The sequence below is a fragment of the Aythya marila genome (genome assembly GCF_965140915.1).
Source record: "Aythya marila genome assembly, chromosome: Z".
Taxonomy (NCBI): Eukaryota; Metazoa; Chordata; class Aves; order Anseriformes; family Anatidae; genus Aythya; species Aythya marila.
Window position 1 is genome coordinate 56,215,568 of NC_139080.1, and position 22,626 is coordinate 56,238,193.

General features: G+C 41.8%; 1 protein-coding gene across 3 annotated transcripts in view; it reads right to left on the reverse strand.

The window, feature by feature from the left end:
• Positions 1-248: 248 nt before the first annotated feature.
• SHB (SH2 domain containing adaptor protein B) overlaps positions 249-22,626 on the reverse strand; it is a 79,114-nt gene continuing 56,736 nt past the window's right edge. Inside the window, exons 6-8 of one of the 3 annotated variants that reach the window (XR_014319400.1) lie at positions 6,508-6,731; positions 1,470-1,934; positions 259-677 (exon numbers count right to left, since the gene is read on the reverse strand). Coding sequence is in view for 2 of the 3 variants with exons in the window: in XM_082784021.1 (XP_082640147.1) it covers positions 6,548-6,731 (184 nt within the window). In the remaining variant the exon portion in view is untranslated. Of the gene's footprint in view, positions 1,935-5,454; positions 6,732-22,626 lie in introns of those variants that run through there. The other 2 variants (XM_082784021.1, XM_082784022.1) reach the window with 2 other exon arrangements.

A 22,626-nucleotide genomic window follows, 5' to 3' on the forward strand; every position in this document is an offset into this window, starting at 1 on the left:
GATGACTGCCCCAGGGACATGAAGTAAGAAAAGGGGCTGCCCAAGCTGTTGGTTTAGGAGGGTGAAAAATGGCCTTAACAGCAGCAGAACAAGGACATTCCCTATGTGTGGATGTAACAGGCAGATGGTAAAAGCTTACAGGCCATTCTTTCCATTAAAGCTGATTTCATAGGGAAGCTGACTTCTCTTGTGCTGAAAGAAGGCTATGAATGAACAGAAAATTCAAAGATGTTGTTTAAATGGATTTTAATCTCACAGAGCTGATCATATATGGATTGAACAGATGGAGGCAGCAGAATAGATAGCTTCTTCCAGGGCTTCAGCTGAGTCCATCCTGGACATTTGAAGTCACTGTTCAGAATTGTCCTTATTATACTGATGTGGTTATCAATTGCAATCATTTATTAAAATTATACCACATATATTTGTATCTGGAATTATTTAACCACAACTAATAGCAATAATTAATAGGGAACAGAGGACTCAAGGTTGGTTGTTGCAGTTTTAAGACCAAACTGACAGTGTGGAGACTAAATGGAGTCAGACACCAAAACCCTCATGTCATGGATATGTTTGATGTTAATGATGTGACTCCTCTGTTCTGCAGGGAAGTCTGTGTAATCCAGGAGAGAAGTTGGGTTGGTCACTGTAGCAGTTCCTGAGACAACTTTCATTCCCTGTGTGGAAAACCACATGGGAGAGAAGTCAGGTGTCAGCAAAGCAGTTCCAGCCATGCTGTGGGTAGTCTGAGTGCAGGTCCCTATATGAGGTCCCCTTCGTTTCTCCCCAGGCATTCCTGAAATCTCCCCATTTTCTCCCCAGGGTTTTTCTTGAGGTCTCTTTGGGTCTCCCTGGAGTCTCCTGATGTTGCTCTAGTCTCTCCCCAAATCCTCTCTCTCTGGGCTCTCTGTTGGAAGTCTCTTCCAGGTCTCCCGAGTGACACTGGACAATACCAGTTACAGATCTGTGTAGAGAGTGCCTGATTCCAGTTTGGTGCATCCACATTCTCTCAGCATCTAACACTTGGCTCCTACCTCACTGGCATTCAGTATGCCTTTTTTAAAGGTCCTCCACATCTTCCCCATGATATATTTCCAACTTTCATAGCGTTCAAATGTTGTTTACTCTTAAATTACTCCCTTTTTCTTTTCCATGCCTTTGTAGCTAAATTTCAGCCAGGCCCAACCCCTGCCACCTCCCACTGACTCTATCTTTTATTCTGTACACAATCCTGCAACTCTTCATGCAGATTCATTCCATGTAATCACCAGGCCCAACACCAAATACCACGTTGGCCTTTATGGCCTGCCATCTCATGGGCCTGTTGGACCATTGATAATTCTTTGTGTTGCCAGTCCAGGTTCATAATTGCAACCAGGGTTATACTTTGTTTGGCTTTAGTGTTGTGGTGTTCTTCTGTGGCTCGGTTGTTTGGCATGCATTCACTCACGTAATGTATGAATACATACCTTTCCTGGATCTGGTAGGCTATTTGTTGCCATACCCTGGTGGTCAGTGCATCCTGGTGTGGGACTGCCTTTGTTGAACTCCAGGAGGTTCACGCTGGCCCGTTCCTCATGCCCATCAAGCTCCCTGTGGGTTTCCTTTCAGTTTATCAACTGCTACAGTCCTTTCCAACATGTGGACTGGCAGAAGGAGGCAGTCCAGGATATCTGAGACAGATCTAGGATAATCATTGGGTTTATTCTTCAATAAGAATACAGGCCCTGTGCACTTGGACCTTTAGCTGGCAGGTTAACAGCCCCTTTCTGGTGGCAAAACTGCTTGACCAACGAGAGGGAAGGTGCTGGTATCAGTCCTGCAAATTTGCTTCTCTGAGTGGTGTGGATAGCAGTAGGAGCCCTCAGATTTTTCTGAGGCTTGATAGCGTTGTACGTCTATGCTGTGGGAGTATTTTGTGTTTGGACAGCCGCCTGAAATAGAAGTCATTGACAAAAACATCACATCAGTTTCATGTAATAGGTAGGCACCGTGAGCTGCTCTGGGCTGAGGAAGGCACCAACAGTATGGCACTGATGCAACATTTCATTTTCCTGTACTACTGCAGGTATCAGCACCTAACTGTTACCTGTGCCCCTCCAGTAATAACATTCTCTGTATTAAGCTTAGAAAGAAAACGGAGCTCTGCAAAGCTGCAGTTAAGCTACTCTGTTTGTATCCTGGAACCGGCAGCATCCGTAAGTGAAACCCAGGGACTCTGAAAGACACGTGACAAAACCCAGGCAGTGCTTGGATTGATCCTCTCACTGAACTAACCGCAAGGTCCAGAGCACTGAGAGATCATTACAGCGACTTTGAATTGGGGGTACATGGTTCTCAGAGTTAACTCAATGCCTAAGACCAGCAATAACATACTGCAGAAAATGGGATTTCACATGGCTGTTTCATGCAACCTGCCAGCATCTTTTTCAGTAGGACTTCTACTTGCTTCATTTCAGACACCCAGCTTTGTTCAGCTGCTGCAATTTCCTTCTTACAAGGGACTCCAGCTAGAAGAAATAAAAAAGAAGCAATTTGCAGTGTTTTATGTGTGATCAGTTCAGATGATTAAAAGGGAAAGACTGTACAAAAACCAGGAGACTCTCTACTGTTTGTTCCCTTCCCTCTTTGCTGAGACCAGGAGTGCAGAAAGGTCTGCTTCATTTCTGTTTTGTTTCACAGCCATGAAATAACCCCTCTCCAGGAGTTAGTGCAGCGGTGTGTTGAGTGTTTTTAGTTTGTGTTGTTTTTACACAAGCCCCAAGACATTGCTTGTTCTGCTCCAGCACCACAGCCAGGTACAACCCAAGGACAGCATGAATTACCAGCAGCAGCAGAGGAGGAGAAGGGCAGACCATCCCCTGTCTCCCCAGCCACTGAGGACCAACTGATTACCCCAGAGCGTAGATTAGCATTGCAGAGGGGTGAATATGGAATCTGAGCTTGGAGGAAAGACGGCTTTTGCAGCCACTACCAGCATGACCACATTTGTGTTGACACATTTGTGTTGACACATTTGTGTTGACAGCCTGAGCCATGAGAGCAAGAGAACGGGCAAACCCTGAGCCTCACGGGGATAGGGAGGAACTGTACATAAATGTGTCATTCCAAAAATGTTTTTCCTCAGAGCGCAGACTCAGGCCAAGTCCTTTGAGAAGCTACAAGTGTGTGTTTTGTACTTCAGACAGTCCTGCCCCTCACCGTGCATCCTGGCTCCACAGACTTCATTTCACAGTCAGATGATAAGCTATTAGCAAGTACAGAACCCATGGTGATGGCTGTACCTCTACAAACTTTAAAGATTTTTCCAATTATGAAACGAGCTGTGAGGTGTAATCATGCCTACTGTAACAGCTCAGGACCTTTTACCATGCTGAAGATACTCACCAAAATAGAAGCCTAATTAGCATCTCTTTTAAAATCTGCAGAAGGTAATTCAGCTGCGTTATGCTGTAAACAGCAGTAATGTCATCCCTGAGCATCTCGAGCAACAGGACAGCGATGTCATTCATACATGCACCTGTGCTGCTCTGGCACAGCCCTTGCAGAGCCGCAATTATCCAGAGAATTACTCAGGGCAGAACTGAGCCACCTGATTTCCCAGACTCCAAAACAGACTATAGCCTAATAGCTACTTGCACTACGTAGTTAAGACACAAGCATAAGTTGTTCTGAAAAGCCACTTCAGCTGTTCCCTGTTCAAGACAATCTGAGAACACATTAATAATTAGAGGAAGAAAAGGGAGATGTTCATGTTTTTTTTAAAATAAATTTTTAATGTGCTATATAGGCATGATCACTACGAGATCTTCCACCTATATGCAATACTACACACTGCAACACACCGCATTTTCAATGTACATTAAAAAGTCTAGGAAGAATATTCCTTCACTGGAAAAATATCATACAATCACTTAAATAAACAAAGACAACATTACAGTGCAAACAAAATCCTGGTTTTATTTATTCTGCAATTACTGAGTACTTTCTTTCTAAAAGTTTTTTTAAAAAATAATTAAAAAACCTACCCACAGACAACCAACATTTTCTGAGATGATTTCCATTTGCTGAATCATGGTCTGATCCTTGAAACCGTAGTAAACTGTATACATATTTGTATGATGCATATTGACCTGATTTGTGTCAGGTATGGGATCCCAACCCCAAACCTGCAGACGGCAATAAAGTGGCACTGCTGGCTTCAACTGACTTTTGATCAGCCTGTGTCAAGAAAGATTCGGTACAACAGTCCTCTCCACAAACTAAAAAAAGTGTACTTAAGGAAGCCGGGCAAGGTCTTGGTTTACAATGATTTTGGTTTCTGCTGCCAATTGCTGTTAGAGAGAGCAATTATGCCTACTCCTCCACCACAGAAGCCCAGTCTGTAGAACAGCAACAATGGCAGATTCTCAAAAACGCACTTCAACACGTGAGAAAGGCAAAGTGATATCCTTCTGTCCCAGGAGGCAGGAGGGGGTTGCCAGAGCCACGCAGTTAGAGGAACAGACTGCAGCAGATACAATCTGACTTCTGACGTGCGTGAGCCCTGCCACCTTCATGAACTCCTGCTCCGACACATGAGCTTTAAAGTGCCTGTACGCTCTTGCCAATTGGGTGATGTTAATGGGAGAGTGAGAGTCTTGTGAAGACATGAGGGAAACACAAAGTGCATGTAGGTGAGTACATTAAAAAAAAAAGGGGGGGGGATGTTTGGTTTCTCTTGGAGAGGAATGTTGTCTCTTTGTAAACTTCATTGTACCACCCTTCTCTCAAAAAAAACACAGTAAGAACCTCTGCCTTTAAGTTATGGGTGAGATAGGGGCAGCAAGACCCACTACCGTTGTGGCACAGAGTGACACTGGGCTCCTCATGCATGTGTGATCCGCTCCTGTTCAAACTGTGTTGGATGCCATAAACAGAGCAAGGCAGGCTTAAAAGACAGGCAGCAGAACATTCACCACTGATGACATTACGTGTGACATCCTTCAGGTTCTTATCAGATTAGACAATACAGTGAAGCACTACTTTTACAGGCAGTAAGTGATTACTCCATTACATTTTTCAGATTTGCACTCCTATGCATACATAAAAGAAAAGAGTAGGAAAGAAAGCTGAATTAAATAACACACAATTTCACAGTCCTTTTGCAGTCCGTAGAATACCTAAACTGCATGAAACCAGTTTGCTACTATAACAGCCGATAGGTTAATGCACAACACTCTAGATATAGGTGGGAGATGGCACAAAAGTGATGACTAGCAGGCTATTGAATCCCCAGTTCCAATTTTTGCACAATTACAGTTTTTCACTTATCGCATTCAACGAGCACACAGAGCATGTACCAAACATCTCTCAAGTGGATGGGCACCGAGTTGGCAGGACTGAGGTAGAGAGCAGCTTCTGCAGCGCTTCTTGCTGGCAGTGAATAAAGTACAATGGGGGTGGGGGGGGGTGTCTGCCTGTGGGGAAAATGAACACTGGCCAGAAAGTGTGTGTCAAGGGACCTTGTTTTAGGAATGTCTCGTACACTAGAAAGCCAAATTTCTGCTCTGCTGAACACCACCATTCTCATTGGCACAGCTGTACAGGCCAGCTTGTGGAAGGGCAGTGTAACACACACTTGTAAGTCTGCTACCTCAGTGTGACAACTGTTTGCTCCAGATGAAATAAGCAAGTGAAGATTTTGTCTACAAAAGCCTTGTAAAAGCCTTTGACCACCCTCATGCATAAATACTAACCCACATATTAAAATGACTCATTCTCAACTACTTAAAACACCAGGGTGCAACTTCCCCAAACAGAATTAGCCACCTGCATCTATGAATGAAACTTGCAAATGAAGACAGTAACCCTTATAGATTTATTATTGTACCAAAAAAGGATAAAAATATATAATAAGCTACTTTTTAATTATATTCCCTATTCATAAATAATTGATCATGACTTGCTGTCACAAAACTGTTAAGATTTTGTGCCTAATAGGATTTCTGTATTTGACTACCCCATGAAACTTTGGGGTTGGCATAAACTCTGGGCATTAAAAAACAAACCCCACCAAGCTGAGTGACCACAGAGCTGCAAGGACTTGCCTGCTAAGCTCCTTCTCAGGTCCACCAAGAACACCCCAGTGTCCCTCAAGGGCAGGTTACTCTTTCACATGGAGAAGTTTCTCAGGGTAGCAAGAGAACAAACGTTGCTGGTGCTTTACAGCTGAGAAGAACTTGTTGATTCGGTTTAAAACAAAGAGTAAGAACTTTCTGTTGGGAAGTATTTTCATTCACAGAGAAGCTCTGGGAAGGCTATCTGTTCCCTTTGCACCAAAGTAAGGTTTCTCTCTCTTACACAGAAGCACAGTTCTAGGGGCATGCTGCAGCATAAGGTTACCATACACACAGTCCCATACACAATTCCGTAGATAGCCCACATGCCCGAGTCTAAAGGCAGCCATTCTCCATCAAAGACTCAAGCACTGAATTCTGGCTATGGATTTAGTGCAACCCAGCTTACCTCTCACCTCCCATCCACAGGAAGGGGTGAGACTAGGGTATTATAGGGTCCGCACAGCCACCGGGTAGAGCAGTGACAAGTGTTCTGCTCCCTTGATAGGCAGCTTTTTTGTGGTGTAGTAGTGGATGACCTCAGGAACGCTGTCGAAGGGAGGGCTGTTCTGACCCAGGATGTATTTTTCTTTGGTTTTCGTCAGTTTCATGTGCATAAAACCTTGACTGCTCCTGCAAGAAAAGCGAAGTGTTAGTTCATGATTGTGTATGGGGAGTAAGGCAGCACCACAACACGCTCATTCATGATGCAGGAGAACAAAACAGTTACCAGGTGACAGGCCAGGACTACTCCAAAAGACAGTGACTGTTACCTGCAAAACCCCAAGGGCAGTCCAACACTCAGGCAACCTAATCCAGTATTTTGTTTTCAGCACCTTCACTCTCTGGACCTGAGGACAATGCTGTCTTACCCTGGAACCGGCCCAGAGGCACGCGACAGGACAGCCTGTAATCCTGTTACCCCTCCCTTTTGCTATGAACATTTAATTTGCCTAACAACCAGACATCAGTTATGGACCAAAGGGTGCCATTGGTTTTGGCATATCAGAAGCCTAAGGCTTCTTCACAGAGGCACGTGAAGGGCATGTTGGCACAGGACACCTTTGCCTGGTGCTGGGTTTGTGCCCCAGCACCACCTCCAATCCCCACAGGTGTCCTCCAGCACCTGCACCACACAATCACTACAGGAGAAAGCTGCAGCGTGTCTTATCAGCAAGGGGAACTTCACTCCCTGCACGGAGTTGCTCTGTCCCTGGCGTTCCTGCTTCCCCTCGGCTTTAGCCCATCCTGCAGCCAGCCCTTCTTGCCCTCCGTGCCACAAGGTACCACTGCCAAGTGGTCACCGTTTGATTTTCCCCTTCATTACCAAAAGGAAAGCAGAAGCTTCAGGTTCTGTGTTGCACTGGGCAAGTCAGCAGGACTTTTCTAACATCTCTCTCTTAGAGACCTTCTCGGGCTACTTTTGCTAAAAACACAACTGAGAAGAAATAGAGTTGATGCTGGGGCACCTGTCACCTGTACACAGACACTTAATGAAATACACTCCTCTTCAAGACACCTGCTGACTGTGTATTTTGGCACACTGGTTGAAGTCCTGAACACAGTGCCTGGAGCACTTCATTTTGCCCATTTCCCACGTTGTTCATGAAAGTGAGTGGAAAAGAACATGACCTAGTAGTTATGGAAAGAAGCCCTGTGGAATTCGACCAAGACACATAAAAAGTTTCTGCCTTTGGACACAATAAACCCAGGCTGCAGCTCGATGTGCCAGAAGAGGAACCATGCCACGGTGGACAAGACACAGAACGTGGACCAGCAGGCTGCCTCTGGAGCCAAGACAGCCCGCTGCAACCCGGGCTGCGTGGCAAAAGTGCAGCCACCTGGTGGAAGAAAGCAACTCCTTGGGGTCCTGCAGTGAGGACACCACAACAGGCTCAGAGAGGTCAGATTTCCATCCTTACAGGTTTTCTACCTTTGCCTGTACAAAGCACTCATCAACCTGAAGGGCAAGTCCTGCTAGGATTAGGGGGTATGACTACACACCTCCACATGTCCACTTCCTTCTAGAGTCCTCTAGAAGTCTATGGTTTAATCTTTACCATTTTTTATATTTCCAGAAATCACTAAGCTGAGCTTCTAGTTTAACAACATTTTTATTTGAAACATTTAGACGTATTGGATATTAAAGCAAAAAGATGAAAGAATCAGAAGTAACCTTCAAGTAAACTTCATGACTCTCAACTAAAATTTTCTTGAAACTGAAAATATGCTTTGTGCAATTATTTCATAAGAAAGCACAATAAAATCTACCCCTGTCTCAAGCAAGGCACAAAACACTTATGAAAGAGACCTGAAAGGGTGCAGGTTTTGACATCTGAGAAGTTCAAAGGTGGTGAGATGTCAAACCAGGGTGACAGCAGATACTACAAGATGCAGACTGTATGCAAGTTGCTCACCTCCTACTTTTCGTACTCGATCTTTGCCAAGCAGCGATGACAACACCTTGCAACCGTATGCAGAGAAATTTTGCAGTTAATTAGGACAGGGCTGTAGACACGCTGTTGCCCTGTGTTCAGGTCCACCCTAGTCTGACAAAAATGCCTGGAGACAAGCTATCCTGTCCTGGGCAGAAGAACAGTACTGACTCCTGGCAGCAGGGAAGACAGTTTCTTCTGATAAACTTGTGTTTTAGAATAATAAAGGGATTAGACTTTTGTTTTCTTCTTCCTTCGGTCTTGCCAGACACAGTGGAGATCATCTCCATCATCCAACTAAAGCCCTGGCCAGCTGGGAGCTATTTCTCTTGGGCTAAGCATCTCTTTACTGCTTCACTCCTTTTAGAGCACTGTTCTGGTTCAGTGGTTAGAGCTTCAGACCATTTGCTTACAAACAAGGGAGTGTTTGTGCTGCTGGTTTTCCCCTTCACTGCAAAGCAGCTGAAGTATGGCAAGCACTAATGGTTCTGTGATTATATTACTCCTCCAAAGCATGTTTATGGTTCACACCGATGCTGCACAAGGCAGCTTGACTAGCGCCATTTCTTATCAAAAGAAGAACCTTCTTGCCCGTTTTTCTCCCTTTAGTAAAACATGTTTGAGGAGCGAACTGCAATCACAGAGAACTCCCCAGCAGGTAACGCATCTCGTTAACCTCTGTGATCTTGAAAAGGAAACGCAATGCAACACACACCGCTGCTGGATGTCGCTCTTTATCATAACAAAAAGCAATTTTTGATCAAAAGGGCTATGAAATACTGCTAATGAAATTGACCTTAGTAACAAAACCAATCCACTCCTAAAAAGCGAGATATTTAATAATACATCATGTAATTCTGCAGCTGCTGGTGCCTATCGCCTGCAGCTAATAGGTACCTCTTACACCTCTTACTTTTCCTGGTAATTGCTCGATGAATTTTTCATGAAGAATACAAGCAACACTTACACTAAATCAATTCCTTTCATGGTAGAATGACTTAAAAACCCTTGCATACAAAACTGATATGACTGGAGGTAGAGGGGCCACTCTCTTCTTACATAAACAATAGCCCTCTTAATGTAATCCACATGAAACTTGTGTTCACAGGACCAAAAGCTCCATCCCTAATTTCTGAGATTTCTACCCAATCTCAAGGGTATCTCACCCCATATCCGTCCTTTTCAAGCAGTCTGTTACAGATTTTTGAGAGGCAGACTTGCAGTTGTTAAAATCAATAGTGAAGCAAACTGACTTGTGGGGAAAGAGGATTAAGCTGATGACCAAATGACCTCTTCTTGCCATCACTGAATCATCATTTATATCACCACTTCATCACCGCAGCCCTCTCTGACATTCAGCTCATTTAGCCATTGAAAGCTGAATTCCATGAGACTGACGCACCAGGGGATTTTGTTTCCCCAAAGCTCCTCTGTTAAAATTACTGCTAACAGGGATCTTTGTGGAACTTCCCAAATGATTCATCTTTCAGCTGGTCACATGAAGATGAGAAACTGCGCAGGTTACTTCCATTCAGTTACCTTCAGTTATCTTCATTTTTAACTATCTTCTATAATTATTCGGTAAGATCTCTGACATCCCTCCATCTGGCACTGGTTTTCTCTTCAAGGCAGTATGTTGGAAAATGGGTAGGAAATAGTTGGCCAGCGAGCCTAATGCTTTCATTGTTGAAAAGCTGGTATTCCCCACCTGCATGCTTATCTCATGTCCCACCTCCTTTGTGTCTTCCCCCCATCAGCACATACGCTCTTTCTTCAGCTTTTTGAGTTAGAAGACGTCAGAAACTGGATTTTCCTTTTGCAGATCTTCCCCTTGGTAGTGTTTTGTAGGTGGATTGAAATACAGGTAGAATTTATTTTATTTTATTTATTTTTGTGGAATAGTTGCACAAAAAGTCCCACATCCCAGTCTGTTTCTACCTTTGTATTTATATGGGTTTGGGTTCTCCTCCTGAAAAAGCAGAATGTTTTTCACTGAGTAAAATCCAGTCCGAAGAGGTTTTCACAAAGCAAAACCCAGACAGAAGTATATTTCTCAGTTTTTCTGTATGGATGCTGAGGAGGAGTAGAGGAGGCAAGCAGCAGCTATCTGAAATTGACTTCAAAGCTTTGCAATGTCGTGCATGCATGTTCACAAAGGAAAAGGACTGACGGCATTCAGACAATGGACTGATTTGCTGACTGCTAGGGTTTGCAGCCAACATTCATCCACATATTGTTAATGATGGGCTGAGTTTTAGTTTCTGTCCCAACTACTTTCCTGCATGTTCAGAACTCTTCAAACTGAGCATTATTCCAGGCTTACTGCTGGATGAAAGCAAAAGTCATTAAGGAGCTGGAGATTATGTTTTCAAATATTTTCCTCCCTCCCTTCCTGACTCTTTTTAAGTTTCCAAAAGTTACCTTGTGAACCTGTTACCTGCTTTCCTTATTCCAAGTAAGCCAACGGAGCCATCACTAGTTGCAGCTAGTCATACAAAACAAGCTACTTCTCATCTTCCAGAGTGAAGAACAGATTAAGTTGGCAGGAGCTGGTCAGGCAGCTGGACTGGCTATTTGTAGGTCCTTTCCAAATGAGCTATTCTATTCGAAAGCCAGCTTAGCACCTTGAAACTATGCCCTCCAATTAAGCACTTCCAAGTGTAAAGTAGTTGAAGCTGTTCACATCTCCAGTAAGGATCCTGCTGTGCTGTACATCCAATCCTTCCCCATTTGTTCCTGGTATGCCCTGGCTTGAAGAAAATCAGTGCCCAGTAACTGGCATGGGCAGAATGTGTCTACACTTGTCTTACCACGCTATTTCTGCTAGCGCAGTGATGAAGATTATAGGAACACTGCTCAGAAAGGAACCTGGAAGTCATACTCCTCCATCTCCTCCTCTAAGCCCTTTGAATTCAAGCCCTGAACTTAGTAAGCAGAGAGATTAGCAAAATTCAAAGCAGAGATAGATGAGGAAAAAGAGCCATGATTTAACTGGCTGTAAATCATTTTCTGCTTAGTTTTCTAAGTGTTGTTTGAATCCACTTAAATTTTACACGTACAAGCAAAATATGTCCCTGATAGTAAATCATTCTGGTTTTGGAATCTGGATTTCTCAATTTTTTCAAAAGCAATAACTATTAGAGCCTGCCAGGCCTGCCACACAATGAGCAGAACCTAAATGACAATCCCAAATTCACACATTCATGAAAGCCAGGACCTTAAATAGATCTCGCACAAGACTTCTGCAACAAAAGATGCTGGAACCTTACTTGCTTAACTCATTTAACACATTTAACACTGGGGCTTCCAAATCGTGCTAGGATTTCTGAAATGTTGCAATGGCTCCGTCCCAAGTTTTTGTTCAACTGAGGCTGACAGAACAGCGACAGTGACGTGACAGCAACACTACCAACCATATTCACTCCTTCCTTATTTCCACCATTCCCATGAGTTTCAATTGTAGAACAGGAAAACTCTTAGACACTGACCCCTGCACCAAACTGCTTTGGAAGTCTCAAGGACAGGTGTTTATACAGACACAATCCTTGATATATGACTAATAGTCACACCTTGTTTAAAATGTTTTGTAACACAACCATAAAACCAAGCGACTTTGAATTAGAGCTTTCCCACACGTTTTCCTTCAGTTTTCAAAACCCAGTGAGGATGGGAACAGAGATTGTGCAGACAGCTCGTCAGACTGTGCTTTGTTTGATCTTATGCCTGAATTGTGTTAAAAGAGCATTCACGAAATATTAATTGGATACTAAACCTAGTATTTTTTTTTTTTCAAAAAAATGTGAATAGCTATGAAACATTATTCATGCTCACAATCAGGAAAACTGGCCAAGCCTTCCAAACATTGGTTTTGCTGGTGAAAGTGCTGTTTTGTCAGAACAGATTTTCTGCATCAAGGCATCCATTTTAATAAATGTCAGTTGGGCAGGGAAAAAAGCAGCATTCCAATAACATCAGAAAAAGCATTGTAGCAGTGCTGGAAATGTTTTGGTTTTCCATCCTGAAACAGTTTTCTGTTTCAAAATTTTATTCTATGTTGTCACTTTGAACAAAACTGACATTTCATGGAAACCTACAGCAACAAAGAAATAAATTAAAATTTCTAAGATACAAAATCCAGCTTTTTTTTTTTCTCTACATGAGTGATCACTTCAAAAAAAAAAAAAATTCCTTTACTGGAGACAGCCAAGAGGCTTACCTGGGTATATTTTTTTCTGGCTTATTTCCATTTTTCAAGCACAGAACACATGACACTGTCATTCTGCATCTGGCAACCACTGTTACTGTCTAGTAGTAGTGCCAGGCAGTGCTAGGTTAAAGGTTGGACTAGATGATCTTAAGAGGTCTTTTCCTACACAACTTATTCTACGACTCTGTGACTTCTGTAGAAGTGGCAAAATTCTTGCCTGCAAACAGCCTGCTCCCTATCAGTTGTTTACACTGACAGCAGTCTAGAAATAAATATTAAAATACTTTTATTAAATTTCTTATTTAGAGAGTTATGAAAAATCTCTAATCTCTAAAATCTCCCTAACTCTTTTAAATTGACAGGAGAGAACTAGGATTTTATTTATGTCACAACAGTTATTTTCTAATAATATTTTATGCGTTTTAAATTAGGTAAAAGGTATGAAGCGTGGCACTGATCTGAAGACTATTACCTGTCCAGAGTTCTCAATTTCTGAAAACAGAATCTCTTCTACAGATCAATCCTGAAATTTCATAGGTGACGACAGCTTTTATTGTGTTTCTTCTGCCATTTAGGGAAAACCACGCACCTGTTTATAAGCCCCTGGGATCAGTGTTTCAATATACACCACCCTCCACAAACGAAACAAAAGGCTCTGAGGTCAGCTTTGTTCTCCCCCCACTGGTAATGACCATGCAGAAATTATCTGACAGAACAGAAAGCAAAGACCATTCTTGCTTGTACTCACAGTTTGCCCATTTAGCTGACTCGCAAAATGGTCTTAAACTAACATTTAAAAGTAGCCACATTTCCCCAAACTGAAAAGTAAGTCAGGAAATGGAGAGCAGGTGTGGTGTACAGCATTGCAAAGGGCCTTCGAAAAAGCAGATCCTTACTGAAACTGTTAAATGTCAGCACTGGGAACCTTAGAAAATTGTCATAAGCCAACCACTTGAACAGTGGCAGAGCCTCTTGAGTTCCTGATAAAACTTTGTAAAGGGTTGAATACCACATATCCCCTGTGGCCAGAACAGCCTCAAAACCAGCAAATAAACAGGGCTACAGGCAATTGCATTCAGGGTTTTGAGACAAATTTAAATATTGGAGCAGATTTCAGGAGGATCAAAAACATATGGTATTACTCTTCAGGACCCCAGGCTGGAGACTTTTATTACAGTAAATAAACATTCAGCAGTACTACTAATTCTGAAATTACCCACCATTCATTCCAGAGAAAAGGAGCCATTACCACCCATCAAGCAGGCATACTTCATTCACTGTCAAATCACTGGATTTCCTCTTCCAACACACTTACCAGTATTTGGATAGAAATCAGCCATCTAAATCCGCCAGCTGTTTTCATGCAGTCTAAATGAGCTCTAGCCAAATGAACCCATACAGGCTCTTGCCCCTTACATTTTTAGAGAAAGCAGTCAACTTTTATCCCTGCCAGGCAGCACAACTGAGTATCAAGTTTGTAACCTTCCAATTACAAGGCAGAATACTACCAAAATGCCAGCAAATTATTATTATTATTTAAACTCCTACGACATCATTATGTGCTTGTGGCTCTGCCTCTGGACTTGCTCCCATGTTGACTTCTCTCTTTTATGTGGGGTTCTTACACCAGCTGCAGTGTCCAGATACAGCCTTGCTGGTGCCCTGTACACCAAGGAGTCACTTTTTTGATCTACTGCTTCTGCTTTAGCTGTTAGAGCCCAGCAGGTGGCTGAATTTCATTGAGCAAGGCTGAAACATAGCACAGCTTACAAAGGGAGATGTTCCAGTGATGCAGTTCATGATGTATCTCTAAGAGTTGTGCCTGAACACCTGCAATACTTGTGAGATGGCTCTCCTCTTGCCTCTATATATCTACCTCCACCTCTTCTACCACCCTACATGCTAATAAAAAATAGACCTAATACTAAGGAGTTGCAACAGGGCGTTTCAATGGCAACAGTGACACAGCCACCATGAGTAGGGGTCTCAAGTTTTTTTACCTAGACTTATGTAATTAAAAACAGGTTTACAGAAAGATTGGGAGAGTATCAGTGGGCCAAACACCTCCTGCCCTGAAGGCACACGCTATTCGTGTGTCTGGCCCTCTTCAAAGACCACAGAACATGAAGCTTTCCTAATGCTGGAGGAGACGGTATTCAAAGACTTCTCCATTGTGCAGTATTTGGATACATTAAGTGAAATTGAGCAAGTGCTACCACTTTCTAACTTTTCAGATGTAGATAATACTTGTACAGATTTCCATTGCCAGACATTGCTGTAATTTGGAAAACCCATTATTCTGTTTTTGCCAGACAGGAAAAAACAAAACCAAAAACCAACAAACAAACAAAAAAAAATAGAGCAGAGCTGCCTCTCTGTTTCAAAACTGGCAACATGACGCTACACAATAGACTCTACATCACTGTCACCATCTAAATACAAAAATCAGTGTTTTTTTTTCTTCCTTTTGCTCCATATCAGAAATGTGCAATGTTGAATTGAAAAAATGCTGACTCACACATACATGCTGGTGAAGGTCACTGAGGGGCACAACCACACCTAAAATACAATAGTGAATATGAATGCCTAGGGAATGTGAGCAACAGCTAAATGGGGATAGATGCTGCATCTTCTGCCCAAGAATGATCTGAAAGATACAGACCTACATGGTTACTAGAGCTTATCTCATCCCACAAAGCAATTCCACATCCCACTAACCTGATTAACTACTTCTCTATTTTTTATGACTAAGTAGAATCATTTTTGCCTAAACAATAAGGAAAACACAGGGTCATCAATCAAGCAATGCAACCACAGAAGACAGAAGTAACTCACTGGATTTCAGTATCAACCCAGTCTGATATTGTAACCCTTGCTTTAATGAACCAGAATGGAAGCAGCAGTGCTCCTGGATATTGAAACAAGAAGTACCTTTGGCTCCTGTACCAATAGGTTTGGAACTGCGTTTTACAAAGGTCAGTTTCAGTTCTCCATTTGAGAACCATTTGTAGCTAGCAGTTTAGTAAACCCTTGAGAAGCTTTTTCTATGGGGTTATTTTTTTTTTTTAAACTAAATTAAATCTTCATCTTTCTATTCTCTAATGTGAATGATTTATGCATTATTACACAAAGAGGTCCATTTTATTATTTGTCCCTGAATATGCCATTTTTCTTTTTTTTAAAAAAAAAACAAAACAAAACAAAAAAAAAAAACAAACACATTTTGCAGCAAGAGCACTAGTAGCACGGTTCCAGAAGCTTAACACTGGAATTCACAGTCTTCTTCCAGTCAATCACCATATATATAATCTTACAAGTCAGCCACATTCATGGAAGAGCTTGCTGTCAACACAAATCAGAGAATTTGCCAGGAGTTGAAATTTGAATATTAAATGCTTTGCACAAAACATGGACATACTGTGAGTTTACTCATATGTACATATGTGGGTTTATATAAATTCAAATTTTCCCCAGTGTTTTCCCTATAGATGTTATCTCTCCCTCAAAAATGTGTACTACTTTATTGCATGGAGTCACTCCCGTGGGTCAACAGATCTTCTGCCTGCCTCTCAGCTCTCCCTATCACGAGCTGAGATGTATGTCAACTTTCCCATCTGCTGTAAGAACCAGCTGGAGACTGACTACCTCTTCATATTGCAGTGGATTGTGGATGGTCCATAAGACATCATGTCGCTTCTGCTCCTGTTGCTGATCTACTGCTTGATCCTGGAGAGATCATCACCTCTGTGCCCTCATCCTCCAGCTCACATAACATACCTGTCCAATACTGGGGCTTCTGGAGCTCTCCTGATGTGCCTGCCTGCCTGTTAGGATGGTTAATGGTCTGAGGAATAGAAACTGTGTGCTTTATCAGTTACAGGCACACCAGGAAAGGGGTGTAAAGGAAGAACAAACCCCCCACCCCCCACAACAACAATAAAAAATAAAGGGAGCCCACAGTCACTAGATTTGTCCCACCAGAGGGTTTACTGTATCCCCTGCACACAAATTGTTGTGAAAAGCTTATAGTCCACATGGGAAAAAAGAAAAAAAAAAAAAAAGTAGTAAAAGCAACATAGAAGCTTCTCAGGCCTGCCACCATACTTGTACCAGCCAAACCCGTGTTAGCAAGTGTGAAGAACCACAGCCAGGATGCTCAGAGTATTGGGAGGACACCGACCACAGACAGCCACATACACTTCAGAACATTAAAGTATAATAAAATTGAGGAAAGGGTGAAAGAAAGTGACAGCAAGATGTACCACAATTAGATGACAAAGAACAAATTTAATAATTAGATTTTGCAAATCTACTCCAGTGCACTGACAGAGCAAGACTGGAGGGCCCACCTCCACAGCCTTCAGCTTCAGCACTGTTTTCCCACATTCCACACATAGTCACACCAGTCACAGCATACCCATTTCTTTAGGTCTCTGCTGCTGCCACCTGAACTTCCATTTCAATACAGCTGAACTGAGGATATAGGCCTAAGGCAGTACCCAGAGGCAACCCGAGCATCCCTACAGAAAATACCCAATCAAGCTGGACTCTGAGATGCAACTCTAGTGTGCATCCCAGTTCTCCTGTTGCAACACGAACCCCTTCATTTTGGCTGGAGACCAATGACTGCACACCAACAGGTTTTACTTGGGTCTGTGCCCAGCCGTGGGGCAGTACTCCCTTCTCTCCCATACCTCAGACAGTCGTCCATAATTTTATGAGTCTTTCTTTGTTACACTTAAATACCTTGTTTGTTTTTCCAGCACCGTTTTACAGTCCTGGAGACCTAGCATAGCCTCAGAGGATTCAACCTTGGTCCAGGACAGACAAAATAGACACTCCTGGAGTTACTGACTGTAGTCTACCCAGTAACTGGTTGTCTTCTGTTTATAGGATGGGGACATCCTATAAATCTTTCCCCTCTTTCTGGGGGAAAGAGGTAGGTACCACAGGAGATGAGTGAGTCCAGAACCAGCCTCTCTGAGGTGCAAGCTCAGGGAGTCTGAGTCATATAAAATATGCAAGGATAATAGGATAAAGCACGAACACACAGATGGAAATAAGTTCTTGGGTCCCCTACCCTGTATGCCTAGTGATAGACTGCCCCACTAAGCATGGTTTTTTGTCACTCAAGATTATATCTTCACCCAGACCTGTAATTTAGCTACTTGTCACTGAGTTAATAATAATAATAATAATAATAATAATAATAATAATAATAATAATAATAATAATAATAATATATAAAAAAAACACAACACAAATTCCTTCTCACCACATAAAATCAGTTTTATCAACTGCTATCCATTTTCCTGCCTGCAGGCATTCTGCAAGAGACTCACGGATAAATGTAGATGTTGCAAGAGTCATCCATGAAGCCATTCACAACTTAGATATAACTCAAGTATGAAACATGCTATTCTTCCTTCCCTGCTGGCCTGAAAAAGATACTGATGCTCCATGCCAGCCTCACTGTCATTTTGTGACAATATTGTGTTGCAGCTCCTTATTATTGACAGAAATCCTCTTAGGAAAGAAAGGTTGCAGATGTTTTTGAAAGAGGAAGACAATACTTGTTTTCTAAAATGTGTTGCTCTGGTATGTGGTTCTAGTTGGACAGCTGCAACTTCATCCAATGTACATTTGAATTATTAGAGATTTGTTTAGCTGGCAATAGCAATAAAATACTGAGCCTTCACTCTGTTCATAGTTTTATTTAACAGTGTCCTATTCTGGCACTGATGTATATGTGAAAAGGAAACTTTACTGATAAATTAACGTGCTGCTTCACTGCAACCATGACAACACCCTACAAATTAGAAATGTTTCATTTATTTATTATCCCACCAGATTATTCTCTTATTTTCTATTTGTTCTAGCAGAACATGGTTGTACTACATAACAGCAATGGCTGGGCAAATGTGAATGTAACTTGCATTTTGTTCCCTCTCCCTCACAGGAGCAAGGTAATACGGAAACAAAAAGAACAAAGATCAAGCTATAGTCAAACTTTATGGAGTATTCCCAAAGTCTTGTAAAGCGTTTGGGAAGAGACATGTCTCCAGTGAGACTTTCAAGTAAATTCTGGTGCAGGTAATAACACACTGCAAGCAGAAGGAACCTCCTTTCTTCACATGTCAGGGAAAATGACACCTACTCTCTGGTCAGCAATAAAGGCCCCAGCCTTTCCTGCAAAACATACCACCATGGCACATGGCTGGCAATCAGGACACCCCTTAATTTTCAAGGTAAAGAAAATGCTCTCACAGGTAGAGAGAATAAATAGCACAGTGTGGAGAGTAACACATTATCCAGCAAGCAGCTTACATGGGAAAAAATAAATAAATCAAACAGAAGTTACTGTAATGGTACCAGAAGCAGCGGCACAGTTTTGGGGAAACAGGGCTAGTAGACTTGTGGTCCAAAAGCCTCCGAGAAACAGACATCAAATACCTGGCTGCTGCTCCCATGGGACATGATGACTATGAACATAATCACAGAACTGTAGGTCTTGAGGACAGTCTATATCCCGACACAACCTCCTATAATCATTTTCAATTTACTTGACAATGAATTTACTAAAATCACGGCAAGAAATAGTTAACAACTGCAGTCACCTTCAAAGCCAGTAGTCCCACATTAGCGTAGGCCTGTGCTCTAACCCTAGCATCTCAGACTGCTTCCTGGGAGGTCAATCCATGGAAAAAGTGGCCTTACACTGTATGCTAAACAGGGACACTGCACAGACCATACCAGAGCAGGACCTGGGGCAAGTATGTATGGCAAGCTTAAGCACAAGCCGAGGGATGCTCATAAGCATGGATGCTCACAAATTATTTACAGAAAACTGCTCATTTTTTCCACTGTCACATTCACTATCTCCAGAGCTATGATTCAAGAACCTTATCCCAACAAAATTATTATAGGCAAATGTAACAAATGACAAGGTTGCAAGTTGATAACAAGAAAGCAAGAAAACAAACAAAAAAAAAATTACATATGCCTGGTGACAATTAATTTTGTGCTACTGCTTTATTAACATGCTTACCTGATAACTATCATGTATCTTTATAGTGTGCTATCAGATGCAGTGCAGTCAGGACTTGCCATTTCATCATAAATATACCAATAAAATGAAACAGCAGTTTAATGTTGAAATTGTTCTGAACTTCATTTGACTGTGCACATCCAGCAACATCCAAAAGCCTCCATATTTACAAGTCTCTTACACCTCCAGAAGACCTCAAGCACCCCTAAACCTGCCTGCCAAAGGAAAAGTGAGCAAAGCCTGTTTTTACCATGCTCTTTTGCAAGTCCTGATGCAGCCCCATGCAGTAAGAGGATGGTACACTGGATTGGTACAGCAACACATATCATGTTCTGCATAGCAGTAGAAGGACAAGCACATTGTTACAAAGCCTTGGCATTACTGAGGACACTGCTATAAAGCACCCACACACAACCTCAGGCATGCTCACACCAGCAGCACGATGCCTGCAGCTCCTTTATTTTTACTTCAATTTTAGTTTTTGTGATGTGAGATCCAGTCTCATGTTCTATTGGTGATGATGGAAATCTGCCTGCCACTAATAACTTAACCTTGCATTTGAATGTTCCAGGGACTCTTTTCTGCAAGAAGTTAATTGTACTTGTGGCAGCATAAACAAGGTTGTATGTTTCCTCAGTATAGTTTGAGGAAGGGATAGCTGATTACCATTGTGTCTGTGGTTAATTCTGCCAATTACCCCATGAACACCTTGTACTGAGCACTTTATGAGCTACACATTTGTTCTGGTGAAAATGGGAAGTGAAACAGATCGTCTCAAATCTGACTAAAAGACGGGGCACTGGGACAAGCACAAAGACATCTGAGCACTGTCAGCCCCACTGATATACTTCTTAGTCCATTCACTTGAGTCAACAGAACTGTGAAAAAAACACATGGGCTTGAAATCTCTCATCATTACAGAGGGGAAGACTTAAACTAGACACCCAATGTAACAGAATGCACATCAGCAATACATGACAGTCACTTCTATTCATGCTCATGAATTCTACCACTTGGAAGGATATCAAGAAAAACAGTTATTTGCCGTAATGCCCAGAGACGGGATGGGTAGGGAAATATACAGCAAACAACAACAAAAAAACGTCACCAGAACACAAAATGAGTTTGAAATTAAAGCTCACAATGGGGAGAACAACAAATACTAAAAAGGAAACATAGCTAGTGCCAAATTCAGAGGAAGTTCAATGGAAATAGGTGAAAATTGCATATTATAGAAACGATATATTTGCCGATAAACGATAAACATTGCATTTCAAATTTCAACAAAGGATGTAGGGATTAAGAGGTCCTGCAAGACAAATGCTAATAAGGATGTAAGATCACATGGCAATGAAATGAAGAGATTTGTATGACCTCAAGTTAAGGATAGAGGGGTGCAAAATAACCTCATCAGAGACTGATCAGTTGCCTCTGGGTAAAAGAATCATAACCCCAAATAGCAGCATATGTTTGGCACTTTGAAGGGGTAGTTTCCTACAGCTAAAACTAGTGATAAACCAGGCTGAAACATTTCCTCAAAAGGATTGTGAGTGAAACCTGAAAACTGTCTAATAACTCAGCTTTTTGAGCTTAATGAACATTCTTCCATTACCAAAACTATCTAAAGCCTTACTTTTTTTTTTTTTTTTTTTAAATAACCATCTTCCTTGAGAGGGGATGCAAAAAGAACAATGAATTATACATTTAGTGTCCTGAATGGGGGAAGAAAGGGAAGAGAACCTTATGGCAATGAGAAGCAATCAGGTGCCAGTGAACACCAACACTGAACATGAACTTTGTGAGTGGTCTACAGATGGTAATGGTCAGCGAGATGGCAAGTAAAACTTACGCACATTGCTAGCAGAGCAAGCAAGTTTTCATGGTAACTGGCATATATGGTTAAATTATGTTATTTTTTATTTAACTAGATACTTTGAGAGAAAACATTGTTTGCATTTGCTGGATATCAAAAGAGCTCATTAAAAAAAAAAAAAAAAAAAAGGAAAAATGGCTAATGGACAAGACATGAACACTAAGTACAATACCATGGGCTTAAGAGGATTTTGCGGGTTCTGGAGGAGCCATGGAAGAATGATCAACATCACAGGGAGCTGATAGACAGTTAGTAGACAGCATCAGGAGGCCAGGGCAGGCACTGGTTTTGACAAATGTATGGAAGGGGAGCTGGAAAGTACCAAAACCACTTTTCTTACACTACAGAAAATGCAGATTGGAGTTAAGTTATTTAGCTGTCTTATTATTGAGCTGTCTTATTTAATTATTAAATTATTATTTATTGTCTTATTATGGGGAGATTTAAGATAAGTGCCATCAGGAAATCTGGTTTAGAAAATCCTGAAATACAACACACTATAGGGACATGAAGGGCCAGCATCCAGATGTCTAAACTAGCAAAACAGAGAAAATAAAGAGAAAGGTGATGTAAAGAAAAGATAATTAAGAATTGCAGCAGATTCAAAAGAATATGCTCTCATCTTTTTCTCTTAAATCTGTGCACTGGTTACATAATGGGAGTCACCATGCTAATGCAAGAATTAAGTGATATACTGTGGCATGCTTCAAGAACAAAAGCCGTATTTCAAGACTTTCAGAATACGAAGAGGAAAATTTAAGCCTATATATATCTGAAGCATGTGCCATCAAGCCTCCAGTGCTTGCAAGTAACTAGAGAAATATTACATTAGAGAACACACAGATCAAATGACAAAGGGGTCAACTGCAGCTGAACCACATTTCTAAAGCAGGTGTGTTCCAGTTCAAGGCAGGACTCTTCAGCACAGAGAGACCACAACAACATAACACAGGAATTGAGATTTA